The following is a 16,135-nucleotide window of genomic DNA, read 5'->3' on the forward strand; positions in this document are numbered from 1 at the left end:
CATGGACGGGCCTTCCCTCGGGCGGGTAGATCTTGGAGTGCCCACAGCAGGGCCAGGTAAGAGGACAGAAGCCAGCTCACTGACCTGGGAACCCGTCATCGTCCAGGTCGCCCAGGCTGGCGATGCTCTCCCCGAAGTGTGCGTTGTAGGCACCGTCTCCGCTCAGGGTCAGCTGCTCCTCCAGGACTCCCTGGGAAACAGGATGGAGGGAAAACGGAAAACAAAACAAAAACAAACCGAACAACCAAAAAAAGAATGAAAAAGCAGAGCTGGGAATGCCGCCCTTCCCTGCCGCACACCCACGGACAGGAAACACCTGGGCAGAATCCCAGGAACCCAGACGTCCCCCCGACCCACGGGCAAAAGAAGGCCCTCCCACCTGGGCACCCTGGGGGTCTCTGATCACCTGAGACACATCTTAGAGGGAAGGAGACACACTGTTGGCCAATGACTGAACCTCTTCCAGTCCTAACACGCTCCACCAACCTACTTACCTGCCTACCTGCCTGTCCTCACGGTCTCCTCTCCCCACAGCATCCCCAAAGTTGTTTTAAAGGAATACATATTTTCATTTCTGATCTCCTGTGCCTTTGGTACAAGTTTATAAAGCTGTTTCGCAGGATGCATGTATGAGTGATCTTGACAGAGGGACTCAGGTTCAGAAAAGCTGACACCCAGTAGTCCTTGGTTAAGGGGTGAAGGCGGTGATAACAGGACACAAAACTGTGCCCATTTTCGTATCTGGTTTGTGTTTCTTGAGCAAACACCAACCAACGGAAGGCAGGGTCAGTGGTGATGGCAACAGTCAAGGCCACACCTACTCTGCCCCCAAATCATTGACACGTGACCATCAGAGTATTAACACACAATCTAATGTTTTGAGGCACGAGAATGTCTAACCCTGCTCCTGGGTAGAGGCACTCAGAGCCAATGGTACCCCCACAAGCCATTCCAAAGCTTTCGTTATGACTAAACCTTTTTTTCCATTATATACAAACACCTTTCAAAAACTAAAGATGTGATGATTTCTTAAGTCAGTGAAACCCCCACCCCACAACACAAATACGTGCTGGTTTCCTCCCATCAGCGTGGTGAAGAGGAGAAACACTGATTCCTGGCATGTACCAGGCACTGTATCTTCACACCCTCATTTAAATCACACAGTGACTGTACACGGAAGACCTTATGACTCTGTCCACTTCATAGATGAGCAAAATGAGCCGCTGATTTCAAGCTATTTGTCCACATCGCACAGGCTATGTGTGTCAGTGGGAACACCAACATTCAAGGGCAAGTCACCAGTGTTTCCCACTGCTCCACACTGCCCTGAAATCTTTCATCACATAGGATGAAGTTCAACAGAAATAAGAATACCCTGGTACTCGGGTAATCCCAAGGCATTAAGAAACATTGGTTGGCCATAGGTTGTGTGGGAGCCATATGCCTGCAGAAGGTCTGGGGAATGATCCTGCTCATAGATTCCATGCCCTGGGGCTGTTGGGCTGGTCACGTTATTGCCTGACAAGTTAACACCCGTGCAAACACCGAGTCAGTCTCCTGCATACACAGTGGCCGGCAGCCACTGAATGCTGACCATTCTCATCTCCATAACGACTGTCTCACTTCTCCCCATGCCTGCCCTGTCTCCCTTCCTGGAAGGTCAGTATAGAAGCAGGTGTCATTGCAACAGGTACCACGAGGCATCTTCCCAAAGAGCTTGCAAACATCCAAGAAAGTCCAAGGCTCTAACATCCCCTGGCTCCTCTTTAAATAACTTCCCTTTCTTTCTTACCCCTTGCCCACCTAGCTTTAGCTTAATACCACCACCCCCTCCCAACGAGGATAACTTAACTAACTTAACATCTTGGTCACAGCTTAAAAGTACACTTTTACTAACTTTTTTGATTATGAAAGAATTACATTCTCACTATTTGTATAAAGATAAAACTAAATATCTACCCAAGCACCACCACCCAGAGAGATCTGTTACTAACTTTATGTATTTTGTATATATATATTTTTTTCCATTTATTTTGATTAGTTGGAGGCTAATTACTTTACAATATTGTAGTGGTTTTTGCCATACATTGACATGAATCAGCCATGGATTTACATGTGTTCCCCATCCCGATCCCCCGTCCCACCTCCCTCTCCACCCCATCCCTCTGGGTCTTCCCAGTGCACCAGCCCTGAGCACTTGTCTCATGCATCCAACCTGGGCTGGTGATCTGTTTCACCCTTGATAATATACATGTTTCAAAGCTGTTCTCTCGAAACATCCCACCCTCGCCTTCTCCCACAGAGTCCAAAAGTCTGTTCTGTACATCTGTGTCTCTTTTTCTGTTTTGCATATAGGGTTATTGTTACCATCTTTCTAAATTCCATATATATGCATTAGTATACTGTATTGGTCTTTGTCTTTCTGGCTTACTTCACTCTGTATAATGGGCTCCAGTTTCATCCATCTCATTAGAACTGATTCAAATGAATTCTTTTCAATGGCTGAGTAATATTCCATTGTGTATATGTACCACAGTTTCCTTATCCATTCGTCTGCTGATGGGCATCTAGGTTGCTTCCATGTCCTGGCTATTATATACAGTACTGCAATGAACACTAGGGTGCACGTGTCTGTATTTTGTATATGTTTAAAGGTTGATTGTGTATGCAGTTTTTATCCTGCTTTGTCACTGATTATCTCATAAGCATTTTCTCAAGTTAGCTAAAAGGCTGGTGGTCACAGGATTTGTTCATTGAACCATTTCCCTCATGTTGAATACTCTTTCTTCTAGATCCTGAAAAGATTCTGCTTTCTCTTTGGTCTCTTGCCCCAACGGGTACACTGTAGTCCCTCAGCTTCTGCCCCCACCCACCCTCCACTGTGCTGCAGAGACAGCTTTCTGACCCAGCCGTGTTCCTTTCACAGTTCTGTAGATTAAGGGACATCATGACTACAGCCCGTGGCCACTGTGCTGTCCCCACCTAACCCCCCATCCAAGTCCCACCATGCTGAACTGTGGTCCCACTGCCTCACACCTCAATTTACTTTGCCCAGCTCCCAGCCCACTCCCACCTGTCTGTCTAACTCCTATTCTTCTTCAAGGTTCCTTCCAGCCATCATGTCCTCCAAGAAGGCTTCTCTGTGTACATACTCCCGGGGAGGTGGCATAACCTAGAGATGAGGCATGCTAACTCCAAAGTCAGTTTGCCTATGTTTCAAATCTCAGCCCCACCGCTTTTTACCTGTGTGATTTGGGGCAGCTGATGTAACCTATCTGAGCCTCAGTTTTTTCACCTGAAAAATGGGGACCCCCTGATATCATGTGCACATGTCATTGAGATCATTCACAGGAAGCAAGAGAAACGGCTCCTGGTACACGAGGAGTACTCAGTGCTAGTCATTTGAATATTTCTGGACCCCTGTGTGTCCGCAGTCATCACAGTGCATATAACTTTGCATAGATGAAACACGGAGCTTTGTGAAGGTAGGAAGCAAGTCTGTTCACCTCCTCCGGGTGATGGGTCTCAGTCACTACTCCTCGGGCCAACGTCTCTTTCCCTCACCCCGTCCACACGCCGCCCAGCTCTGTACTCACGTTTCCTTTGTTGATGTAGACGGTGACCTGCCCTTCGTCCCTGATCTCAGAAAACATGGGGGCCCCCACCAGCAGGTCGGAGAGGCCGTCTGTGTTCAGGTCAACTGCGCATAAGGAGGAGCCGAAGTAAGAGCCCATCTGCAACCAAGTCGAGTTGCAACAAAGCGTTCAGTGTCCGCCCTCACACACGGGGCCCTGCGCCTTCCTCCAGCCCCCCAGCCTGACAGGCATCTGCTACTGAAGCCCTCAGAGGCTGTGCCAGCTATGCCGCCCTGGAAGTAAGAATGCTTGGGCAACAGTGAGATCCCAACTCCCCACGCCTCCTGGCAGCCACGTGGGGACCCCAGTCAATGCAAGACCCATACCACTGACTTGGAGCCCCACCAAAGGGGAAACAAATGGACCAGTCCCTGGAGGATGAGGTACTGCTTTTACAAACGCCAGCCAAGGCTGCAGACATAGGTTATAACCACAATAAACGTGCCTCATATATCAGACATTCGACAAGGCCAAGCAAGTTAGGAATATGGAATTTTACAACAGAAGACAGACATGAAAACAAATGTTACATGGAAAACAGAATACTCTTGCCCAGTTCTGGGTAAAACTGAAGACTGGCTAGGAAGGTGTGAGCTGAAGTAATAGAAGAACGTACAGCTCATAAGATTATTTGATGAATGAGGGAATACAGCCAGGTTATGCTGGTTTAATCACAGCTCTATCCAGTACCTGTTGGTTTTTTTTTTTTACCATTTTTTTAAACTCAGGTATAGTTGACATACAGTGTTTAGTTTCAGGTGTACTGCAAAGGGATTCAGAGATGTATTATTCAGATTCTTTCCCATTACAGATCATCATAAGACACTGAATATAGTTTCCTGAGCTATATATACAGCAGGTCCTTGTTGTTCACCTATTTGATATATAGTAGCGTGCATATGTTAATCTCAAACTCCTAATTTACCCCTCTCACCCTCCCCCTCTGGTAACCATAAGTTTGTTTTCTAAGTCTGTGAGTCTATTTCATAAACAAGTTCATTTGCATCACTTTTTTTAGATTCCACATATACGTGACATAATGCGATATCTGTCTTTCTCTGACTCAGGAACTGTTATTTTAAGTCAGGGGTCTCAAACGCAAAAGCCGATGGGACCCAGACCGGTGATATAATAGGTATAAGAGAAAAGCAAATGATAGCGCAGGGACGCTGACAGGTGACAAGTGACGCTCGGCTCATCTGTCTAAGAACCAGCAGAGAGTGGTGGAGACTGCGGCAAACCAGAGTCCACGGGCCCAGTGAAAGGAGCAACTTCCCCCCGGGCGGAGTCAACTCCTGACTGACCCAGAAAAGGCCGACTGCCTCATCCTTTAAGAGAAACCGAAGCTCTAAAATTTTATTTGAATTGCCTATTTTTAAAATGCTGACAACTAATTCATATTAAAAAAATAATAAATAAACATACCATGCAGACCAAATGAAAATTTTTGTAGGCTGTGTCCTTTCCAAGGGCTGTGACCTCTGTTTTTAATTTATAAAAAAAAAAAAAAAAAAGCTATCCTTTTAAAATAAATGTTTTCAAGTAAAAGGGCTCTGGTTTTACAGACATGAACAAGCGTTTTCTTTTGCTGTTTGTTGGCAGTTAACCCAGGGGAGTATGAGAGGGTACTTTGGTCTATTTCCTGCAACTCCGGCCTGGGACAGGACTCAGAAGTCCCTCCCCAGTCACATGTCAATGCCACTTCCACCCACTCCCACTCACCCCTTCCCAAGGGAGAAGAGCATGGAGAAGTTTCAGAATCATGGAGGTGGGGGCAGAAACCAGTTGATGGTCACCAATTCAGTGGCCTTGCCAATATCCCTATCTTGACTTTCATAAAAGAAACCGCTAAGACCCAGGCAAGGCCATGAAGACCGAAGTTGCTGGCTGTTCTCTCTGGCTGAGTCCCAGGGGAACTATTTGTTTCATTCCAATGGACTATTTAACTTGGCATCTTCGTCGGTGTTCAATCAGAAATCCCGTACGTGAAGTTTCCTATCTAAGTTTTGACATATAAACACTTCACATGCTCAGTTAACGCAATAAAACTTGGATGTGGCAATGGCATGCTTTGGGGTGAGTATTCCCAGATCAGAGCTCCCCCAACAACCTGGAAATGTGGGGACACACATGGTGCTCGTGGTGAAGAACCCGCCTGCCAATACAGGAGACGTAAGAGACGCGGATTCAATCCCTTGTTGGGGAAGATCCCCTGGGAAAGAGCATGGCAATCCATGCCTTTATGGACAGAGGAGCCCGATGGGCTACAGTCCATGGGGTCACAGAGAGTCGGACACTAGTGACTGAGCATGCACACACATGCCTCTATTAGCAACAGAATTGCACGTGTATTGGTGATTTCTTAAGTGCACCTTACAAAGGATGTCAACCAGTGAAGACCAGAACCCTTTGGGGTTTTGTCTCTCTTACAGTGAGGCCAGGAGACAGAACTCTGACCAGATTCTGGTCACACAAAAGCAGAAGTGGACCGGGGGTTTCCTGAGTCAGAATCTTCCTTTAAGTGTGGCTCCAGACACAGGGGTAAAGCAAAGACATCCTTTGAAAGTCTGGGGTCATATCCTTTCCCGCTGTAATAATGGAGAAGTCAGAGGGACAAGAATTTCTCATTTCTTTTGACAAAAGCAGAATACGACATCTAAAGGGAGTAATGGTCTATTTCAAAATCAACAAGATGATGACGGGGGTAAAGCTAGAAGATGGTGAAACAAGAGGGCAGAAGCGAAGGACGGATGCCACCGCAATTCAAGGAGAGGCCAAGAAGAGCCTGGAGGAAAAGGAACAGCAGCTCTGTAGCTGGGAGGGGAGACAGCTGGCCCTTGGTCCCCTCCTCAGGAAGCCCCGCTGTGTCATAATGAGCACACTTGAGCTGATCTGCAGGCTGGTCTGTGCCGGAACGCACATCATCACGTCCTCAGGAAGTTTCCCTTCCATTCCACCCACTCTCAAATCTGCTCCCCCAAACCTGCCCACAACTCAGGCAGAGATGGGCGGCCATGAGAGCTATCATGTAAACCAGGAGGGTTCTGAGAAGGAGAAAGGGCGCAATTGTGGACGGCCGGTTACACCAGGACGACCAGCATCAACTGGGTCTGTTCTGGGCGCAGGCAGCGGGCAGCGGAGGTGGGGACGCAGGAAGCAGAGGGCAGGCACGGTGACAGCTGAACCTGAAGATGCTCTACAAACGGGCTGACAGGTGGGTTCAAGTCCCACAGTTCACTTTAAAGAGTCCTTAAAAGGTAGTAGTTATGTAAGGTGGCAGATGTGCTAACAAACCTCACTGCGATCATTTCACAGTACATACATGTATCAAATCAGGCTGTACACCTTAAAAGTGTTATATATCAATTATATTCAATAAAGCTGGGGCAGGGTGTGGGGGGAGAAGGAATCCTTAATTTCATGCTTTCAAGCCCAGTATACTGGAAGGGGAGGAAAGGGAGGGAGGGTTTTCCACAGGAAAACTCACCCACTGATTTTTTTTGGAGGAAGAACTAAAACGTTAGGCTACATTTACCCCTACTTGCTCTTTGGAACTCTTTCTCAGAAATGGCATGGGGGTTATTTCTTTTCTAACTTTAGAGGTGCTTGGAAATCCTTTTTTTGCAGAATCGCTCACAGACTTTTTCCAGTGTTGTTGCTTTGGGGTTTTGGAAATGTTAAAATAACACAGGCCAGCATAGTTCCCGGGGGAAGACAGCGCTGCTCTCAGGGAAAAAGCTCACAGAACTGGCTCGGGTGATGTACGTTTTATTGAAAAGGTTATGACAGTTATATACTAAGAATACACATGAAGGCTGTTAGAACTGCAAAAAAAAAATAGCTCTACTTGTGAGTGGGACTTTCGGAACTCAGAATATGATTCCCCAGCAGAACAATACGCGATGGTGCCAGGCTGGCAGGCGGCAGGTGGGACACAGGAGGACCTGAACTGGGGCACATGGCCCACCCCGGAAGGAAACAATCATTTTCCATGCCCCCCCCCCCGACTTTTCTTAGGGTAATGGTAGGAATGTCAAAAGGTGATTTTACCTATCTCCTTGAATCACCCTCCCAAGTCCCAGGCATCCTGTGCTTCTTCCCGGAGCTCACTAAGGCCTCAACCAAGACAAGTCTCCAAATCACCCCCTTCACTCCCTGCCTAAACTTGCCTCCTCTTAGTGCAGCCATCTCACCAAACAATCCTGCCAACTGAAGCCAGGCTAAGGTGTGCACCACTGATAAGCCCATGAAAAATGGTACTTGTTGACCAAAGGAATCTCTACCTGGCTTAATTTCAGACCATGGTACAATATATAATGGAAACTTACAGGAAATGGGGAGAGAATTAGCAAGAGGGTAAGGATAACAAGATGACACAGGCAGATAAACCTTGCCAGGACTAATTTCAGGGCAGCCTTCGCCAGCTATTTCTATTTCAAAGTCCTAAAAGGAACTGGGTGAGCTTTGTTTGGTTTTTGTGGGGCAACGGTCCCTATGGCAATGAGGGCAGAGGGCTCGGGATGTGAGGAGGAGGGGCAGCTTTGGGTTGATGAGATAAGGGAGAGGGAGAACCACTTGTGTGCGGGCCTCCTCTGAAAATAATCGGCTATATATCTGTACTCAACAATGCCTGATCTTTCTGGAGTTGGGAGAAAGGTAGACAGAGAAGGACAGAGAGGCAGAGAGAAACAGGGCGCACAGTCTTTCTGAGAAGTATCTGAACCATGGACAACCTTTAAGACTTCTGTGCTATAACTCAGTCACGTACAAACTCATCTTGCTACCTGTCTCTACAACACGCATGAACCTGGGATTCTGCAGGCCACACACGATGCTGAGAAGGTCGAGGCTCCAACATGCAGTAGAACCAACATGTAAATGCAGGGCACAGACAGGCCTTTAAGCCAACTTTCTAAATAAGAACTGATTCCCACATGATGACATCTCACAAACAAACAAAAAGACACTAATCCCAAGGATCTCACCTTTTTACCAGAAGCTTGAAAAATCTTAATTAAGGTGCCTGATCTTCGGTCAGCTCTAAAAATATAAACCTGTGGAAGGAAAAAGAATCTAGGTAAGATGCAAGCAATGACCAGAGATTTATCAGCATTCTCTTGGGAATCCTATTTAAATGCCTGAACAGACACACAAGTTTGCCTACACTAGCTGATGACAAATTATTTTACCAACTTTACAAAGAAAGTATCCTTTAATCCTGAGGCAGAAATCAACCCCATGCCTCCTGAACCACATCATTTATGGAGGCTGTGCCCAGTAAGACCCGAGGAGCTTCCAAATTGCTACCAAAAAATCAACTCCTGGGAGAAGTATTTTTTTCCTTGAAACATTTCCTTCACTCCAGTTAGTTAGAGCTTTAGCAAGTGTCACAATAAAGTCATCATTGGTGTCTGCAGTAAATGGGGTCCAGAACCCCTGGGATACAAAAATCCATAGATGCTCAAGCCTCGTATGTAAAACAGCATATAGTGTTTGCATATAACCTATGAAGTCATCTCTACGTTACCTAGAATATCTAATACAATATAAATACTATGTAAATAGTTGCAAATACAATGTATAAATACATTTGTACAGCAAATTCAAGTTTTGCTTTTTGGAAATTCCTAGATTTTTTTTTCCTATGTTTATTCATGGTTGGTTGAAACCACAGGTGTGGAAACACAGATAGGGAGGGTTGACTGTGTAAGACAAAGGGGTAGACGTGAGTATTTTAGACAAAGCAGTTTTCCAAAGTGGTTCCACAGAACATTAGTTTCAGGAGATCTGCTTGGATAAATATGAGTTTGGTTCGGGAAATGACAGAATTAAACAAATTCTTTTACTGGGGACCTTTTAGAGCCTTTAGCATCGGCATGTACACCATGAATCTCCACCACAGTGAGGACTATTTGCACAGAACTTCCTAAGTGACTTGAGTATGTAAGTTCTTTTCCAAGTGGCATCTTAAAGGAAGAGCAAATGTCCCATGAGAATCAGTGTTGGGGAGCCGCCCGTGGGGTAAGGAATCGCCATCTTACTGCAAATGCTTTCTTGCCCTGACACCAGAAATGATGACCACCAAGATCCTGGAGGCCAGAGGTCCATCCTGGGGTCCTCAGGAAGCAAGTGTGTGCCAATTCTCAAGCCTGGGACTATGGAACCATCGCCAGCTTTGCTAACTATGACCAGTGTCCCCACTGCCTCTCATGCGCTCTGGCTGAAAGCAGCAATTTCATGTTTGTCTTTGTTAACTAGATCCACGAGGCCCTCTGTCTGGCTCTATCAGTTTTAAGTACCACTCTCATCCTAAGACTTGACAGGACTACACAGTTATCCCAACCATCTGAAGAAAAGACAATATAATTAGATCAAGTTTTCTTGACTGGTGATTTAAAATCAATTGGTGATTTAAAAAAAACAAAAAACAAAAAAACATGTGGTTGTCAGCACCAAGGCATCCGTACCACTGTGAACTGGGAGGTATGTTTGCCAATGCTACAGAGATGCCTGGTCACACGCAGCTCCTCCCAGAAGAGATTATCAATATGGGGACGGCTCTTGGCCCCTTCCCTCTACCATGCAGAGGAATTCATGTGGCTCAGAAAGACCTACCCCTTGCTTGAAGTTACCAGAGTTCATTTGCCCACCTTCCCTGTACTCAGACCCTGGGTTTTTAATCTGACTTCATTTGCAAGGAAAATGACATCTGTGTCACCAGGGAAGGAGGCACATGCTCCAGAAACAGGAGTGGCAACTTCTAACTCCTGCCAAGGAGGATCCTGGAAGATAACCCTCATGAACGTCCAGCAGTCACGCCTCGTCTGCTGATCAGACTGGCATCTAGCTGAAGGCTCCAGTTAACAGTGGTCTTGGTCCATCTGGGCCTCTCCAGAATCCACTTTTCCAAGTCCATGGAGGTACAACCAGATTCTATCATGTGTCCACCCCTACGGATTCAGACTAAAGACCATTCCTCTGTTCAGTCTTACCTATAGGATAACTACAGAACTCGTTAAAATACAGATTCCCGACTCATCTGGACTGACTCAACTTGATTTCCTGCAGCCTGGAGCTAAGGATCCAATAAGCACGTTTCTTCATATACCAGGCCCCACAGATGCCATGATTCCCAAAGGGATTCTGACTGTCCTATATTCATGGGATCTTTTCTACACTCTGGACAGACAGTTTAGGGAAACAGACCCATATATTCCCACTCTAGCTTCTGGGCTGAACTGATACTGTTCTAAAACATTGGAGAAAAACAAAAAAAAATATGAGAATCTAGGCCTAAAAATAAAGAAATCCCCAAAGATATCTGGGACTAGACTTGGCTCCATTAAGTCAAATTTTGAAAGGGTTTGGGAAAGGGGAGGGTTTGGGGTTGGGTAGCACTAGATACCATTTCTTTGGTGGATGCCATGATGCCAGGGGTCAACCTTAATCATTTCTCAAATAATACAGAGTCAGTCATGGTAAAACATTCTCAGATGACAGCATGTAGAAGACAGGGAGGTCTGGGAGTAGTGTTCACACTGTGAAGAAGCTTCCAAATTAAATTCTCAAAAGAGGCTGAGTGAAGACAGGTGATTCAATATTTCATCATTATCCAGCAGCATCTTCACATCAGTGTGAGCTGACAAATCTCTAAGAAGAGGCAGTGCGCCTCCCCTCCTGACCCCATGCTGGTTCACACACTTTCCTCCTCACCTTCCCGATGCCTTCATCCTGCGGGGCACCTCCTACCACGTCAGTGGAGGACATGTGAGAAAAGTGGCCGGCAGTAACTGCATAGCCTGCAAAGGGCAGAAACCAAGGATGAGCTTGAGAGAGAAGAAAAAGATCCATCAGAAGACAGTGTCTCTCAAGCATCCTTTATGTGGACAATTATGATCCAGTTATTCTTGGAACATAAATTGCATGTGTGCTTAGTCGCTAAGTCGTGTCTGACTCTTTGTGACCCCATGGACTATAGCCCGCCAGGTTCCTCTGTCCATGGGATTCTCCAGGCAAGAATACTGGAATGGGTTGCCATTTCTCCTGCAGGGGGTCTTCGTGACCCAAGGATCAAATCTGAGTCTCCTGTGTCTCCTGTACTGGCAGGCAGATTCTTCACCACTGAGCTGGGAAGCCCCAGGAACAAATGGCAGCTGTCAGCCTTCTCACTGTGGAATGGCTCATCTCACAGAAAGACACATTCACAAGGACCCAGGGCAGGAAAGAGTGTTTTCTGAGTGTCCTCTTTTGAACAGGTGCTATACTAAACATTCTACATCTGTTTTTTTGTTGTCATTGTTCCTTTCTGAAATATAATTCTCATACAGTAAATTACACACATCTGACATGTAGAATTTAAGAAGTGTGGACACATGGGCATAACCATGCAGTCACCACCCAGAGTGACTATAACCACAGAATCATAAGCCCAGAAGGTTCCCTCTTTCTCTCTCCCAGTCACTATCCACTACAGGTCACCCCATTCTGATTTCCATCACCATGCATTACTGTGCCTGTTCTAAACGTCACTCAATATAACATCTGAGGACTTCCCTGGTGGCCTGTTGCTGAGACTCCACGTTGCCAATGCAGGGGGCCCAGGTTCGAACCCCGGTCAGGGAACTAGATCCCACATGCTGCAACTAAAATTCGCATGCCACAATGAAGAGCTGGCATGATACAGCTAAGCCCAAGCACAGCCAAATAAATGAAAATGATTATTTTCTGAAAACCCATAACATCTGTGAGGCTTAGCACATGCTGCTGACTATAGCGGTAGTTTCTCTTTATGGTTGAGTATGTCCTCTTGTGTGGCTATGTTATAATGTCTTTATTCTCCCAAAGCTGGGCACTTGGGTTGTTTCCTGTTATTTCAACTTTATTGTGAATAAAACTGTTGTGAAATTCTTACACAGGTCTTCAGATGCCACTGTCTCTAATCTCCCAACTCTGTGAGGAAGATGTGATTATTTCTTCCATTTCACAGATATGGGCATGAGGACTAAACGTGGGTAAGCAATGTGTCTGTGATTACTCAGCAAGATTCAGATCCAATCTGTGTGCCTCCCAAGCTCCTGTCGTGAGCCATTACATACATCCCTTCCTCAGAAAAGGGAGAAAAAAGCTTACAGTTGGAGGGTGGGCAGAAGGATAGCTGAGCAAAGAATCTGGAGGCATAAGGAATCTAGAAGTAAAGGTAAAAGTTGTCTCTGAGTTTGGTCTCAGTTTCCCTGTTTTCTGAGAGCCCGTTGGCAACAGAAACCCTGTACAGGTTGCCATGTATTCTGCAAACCTTTTCCTCAGCCGCAAACCCTAGTGCTATGATCATAAGATGCTTGCATTTTGTAATAATGTCATATTATGATCAATTCTTACTCACCAGGTGACTGATTTCTCTCAGACAGGAGGTTCATATTCCCTAAGAGCATGATGAGCGCCCGCAGAGCTTCACGTGACCCCGTGTGCATGAGCTTCTAAGGAATGAGGGCCTCTGACGGGCACACAGGAGGAGCCACAGGCCCTGAGGCTCAGAGGGGCTATCCTTGATCCCAAGGCCATGTCCACACTGGGCTCTTTTCCGCCTTCTCATCATTCTCTGATCTAATCAACATGTGCTGCCCCAGGCACTATACCAAGACCTGGAAATGTCAGCCAACTCCCCTCCTCAAGGAGCTCCCGGTCCCAGGGAGAGGTCACACCACTGGACCGTGCTGTCTGCTGAGCATCTAGACTCTGAGCTCAGAAAGTACAGGTTTAACCCCCGCTTTACTACTGATGAACCATGGGACCTTGGCAGATTATATGACTTCTTCACCTCGGTTTCTTTACCTATAATTAACGGCTGCCTCATAAAATTGTTCCAGGAATTAAAAGAAATAATATGCAGAGCCTGACACGGAGTAAGTCTTCAATAAATGAGAGCGTTAAGGAACTGGGAGCACAGAACCACCAATGCCTCAAAGACTCTGAGTAAACATCTCAGAGCCTGTGTTACTGGCTAAAAAACTTGTAGTTAGAAGGGGAAAAGGCAAGTCAGCGAGTTCCTCCTGTCAACTCACAAGTGAATTTCTATGCAAAAGGCGGTCAGGGGCTCCCCCAGATTTGAATTAAGTGTAATAAGTGAAAGAATGTTGTTTTCTCATCATTAGGTCTTGCTAAATTTAGCTTCATTTTCAGCCCAGAATTGCAGCATTTAGGGCCTGAATTTAAAAAAAGCAGGCATGTCAAATTGTCTTATACACAAGCAAAGACAGCCCTTCTCTGTTCTCTAATAAGCACGGGCTTGTCCCGGGTCATTCTGGCCTGGTGGCTGCTCACGTAAGTTGTGTATATTTTCTTTCCAGAGGATTAAAAGGGTTGAGAAATAAGAAAAGTCTTTCTAAGCGTTTACTTAAACTTTAGGATTGGGGTGCCATCTGTCATGCTCATGTCTGGTTCTTATTATTTCTATCTGCAACCAGTCTTGTGACCAGGAAGCAGCGACCTCATCCACAGGAAAGTCCTAGAAAACCAGAATTCTCTTGCATTCATTTTGTATCTAATCATCTGGACCCAAGTATTTGCTAAAATAAGGAAAGAAAATGTTTGCTTCTTTGGAGGTTCAGTTGGCAGCTTTCTAATGAAATCACACAGTTTGAATTTAGTTCCCTGTTTTGTTCTCCTATCTGCCTTCTGTGTGTATGGCTCAACGCTGAGGTATCCTGGTTAAAAGGGCAACTAACTAGAACAATAGATGCAAAAGTCAAGGAACCCTGCTTCCCACCAGTAAAGCAATCACCGGCAAGCTTGGGGGCAGTCACTCCCACTTCCCCTTTCTTACCTGTCATCCCCCTGAGCTACTCACCCAGGTAGGTGTACCTCCTGTTCATGATCACTTCATCATTCAGTTTGAAATAGGTGTTGTCCGTGAGGTTCAGCACTTTAACTGTCCCAGACCAATAAAATGAGCCTGGGGCGCCCATCACCACCAGCTCCTACAAAAGAGAAACCCACAGGTTGAAAAGGGAAGGAAACTGAACAGGGGATAAAGCAGTGTGGTGAGACCCACAATCACAACAAGGAACTCATAATAAACTAAAGACGCCCCACCAGAACTTTCTTCATGAGCAACACAAAAAATTCACGTTTATATTATTGACAACTGCTAAGATATGGAAGCAACCTAAATGTCTATCAGCAGATGAATGGGTAAAGAAGATGTGGTACATACAGACAATGGAATATTACTCAGTCATAAAAAGGACAAAATTTTGCCATTTGCTGCAACAGAGGCCATTATGCTAAGTGAGATAAGTCTGACAGAGAAAGACATCATTAAGTCTTTCCTTCCCCTATAGGAAAGCATTTCTCTTTTATCATACTTTCTAACATATCTACACCATAATAAGAAATAATAAAAATTATTTTTCAAACCAAATCATTAATTTTTCATTCAACAATATTTATTAAGCATCTTTTACTAGGTATGAAAGCTTATACCAGGTCCAAATATCATTCAAGGCCCTTTCTACAACATTCCCTGGGTAAGACAACATGGAAATGTACAAAATACTTTAGAAAATACTCTGTCCTAAAGGGTTACAATAAAGACAGGTGCAGGCCTTCCAGGCTCATGGAGATGCCAGATGTTGTACAGGTCACACCTCTTGTGGCTGACATGCACCCACCCACCCCCTGGCCTCTAGAGTCCCCACACTGTTATACTTCAGAAACATCATTCCTGGCTGACCCTTCCCTGCAGAGCCAGCCTCACTGCTGTCAGAAGCTGCTGGTTTCCAACGAGTTCTCAGAGGCCAGATCCTGCCCGAAGAAGTCTGAGTTACTGATGACAGTTCATAAAGTAACACCAAATTCCAAAAGTAAATGTCTGAAAAAAGCCAGAGCCGTCTAAACAGAACAGCAGAGAGAGGAGGACAGAGAATGCAGAAAGAAGCGCATATGTGTGGCGGCAGGAGCAGGACAATACTTTAAGCAACACATGTTTCATGGTCAATTTGGGTAACAGCTTTAACAAAGCAGCATGTGAGCAGCGCTAGACAGAAAGCCACTAGACTCCAGCCTGAATGGTTTGCTCTTGATAATTCAGGAAGGCGTTGACTAAGAATGACCATTGAGAACACTTGATTTTAAGGTTCTCAGATCCTATCTGGGCTTCCGTGGTGGCTCAGGTGGTAAAGAATCTGCCCGCAATGCGAGAGACCCAGATTTGATCCCTGGGTCAGGAAGATCCCCTGGAGAAGGGAATGGCAACCCACTCCAGTGTTCTTGCCTGGAAAATCCCATGGACAGAGGAGCCTGGAGGGCTATTGTCCATGGGGGTGACAAAGAGTCGGACACAACTGAGTGACTAACACTTTCACACTTTCACTTTCAGGGGTATCTCACTGTTTAATAAAAATATATCACTTTCTGCACTTAGGATACATCTCTAGGAAAACACAAGCAGTGCACTCATTCATTCATTCATTCATTCTCCTTATACTCATCTGTTCTCTGTAAGG

At 45.6% G+C, this 16,135-nt stretch overlaps 1 protein-coding gene across 1 annotated transcript in view; it reads right to left on the bottom strand.

Annotated features, from left to right (window-relative positions):
• The window catches only part of ITGA9 (integrin subunit alpha 9), a 347,591-nt gene that overhangs the window by 279,541 nt on the left and 51,915 nt on the right, over positions 1-16,135 (bottom strand). Inside the window, exons 6-10 of the mRNA XM_043442046.1 lie at positions 14,479-14,608; positions 11,349-11,434; positions 8,621-8,689; positions 3,597-3,734; positions 85-190 (exon numbers count right to left, since the gene is read on the bottom strand). Of these exons, the coding sequence (XP_043297981.1) occupies positions 85-190; positions 3,597-3,734; positions 8,621-8,689; positions 11,349-11,434; positions 14,479-14,608 (529 nt within the window). The remainder of the gene's footprint in view (positions 1-84; positions 191-3,596; positions 3,735-8,620; positions 8,690-11,348; positions 11,435-14,478; positions 14,609-16,135) is intronic.

The sequence above is a fragment of the Cervus canadensis genome, chromosome 22, assembly GCF_019320065.1.
Source record: "Cervus canadensis isolate Bull #8, Minnesota chromosome 22, ASM1932006v1, whole genome shotgun sequence".
In the NCBI taxonomy this organism is placed as follows: Eukaryota; Metazoa; Chordata; class Mammalia; order Artiodactyla; family Cervidae; genus Cervus; species Cervus canadensis.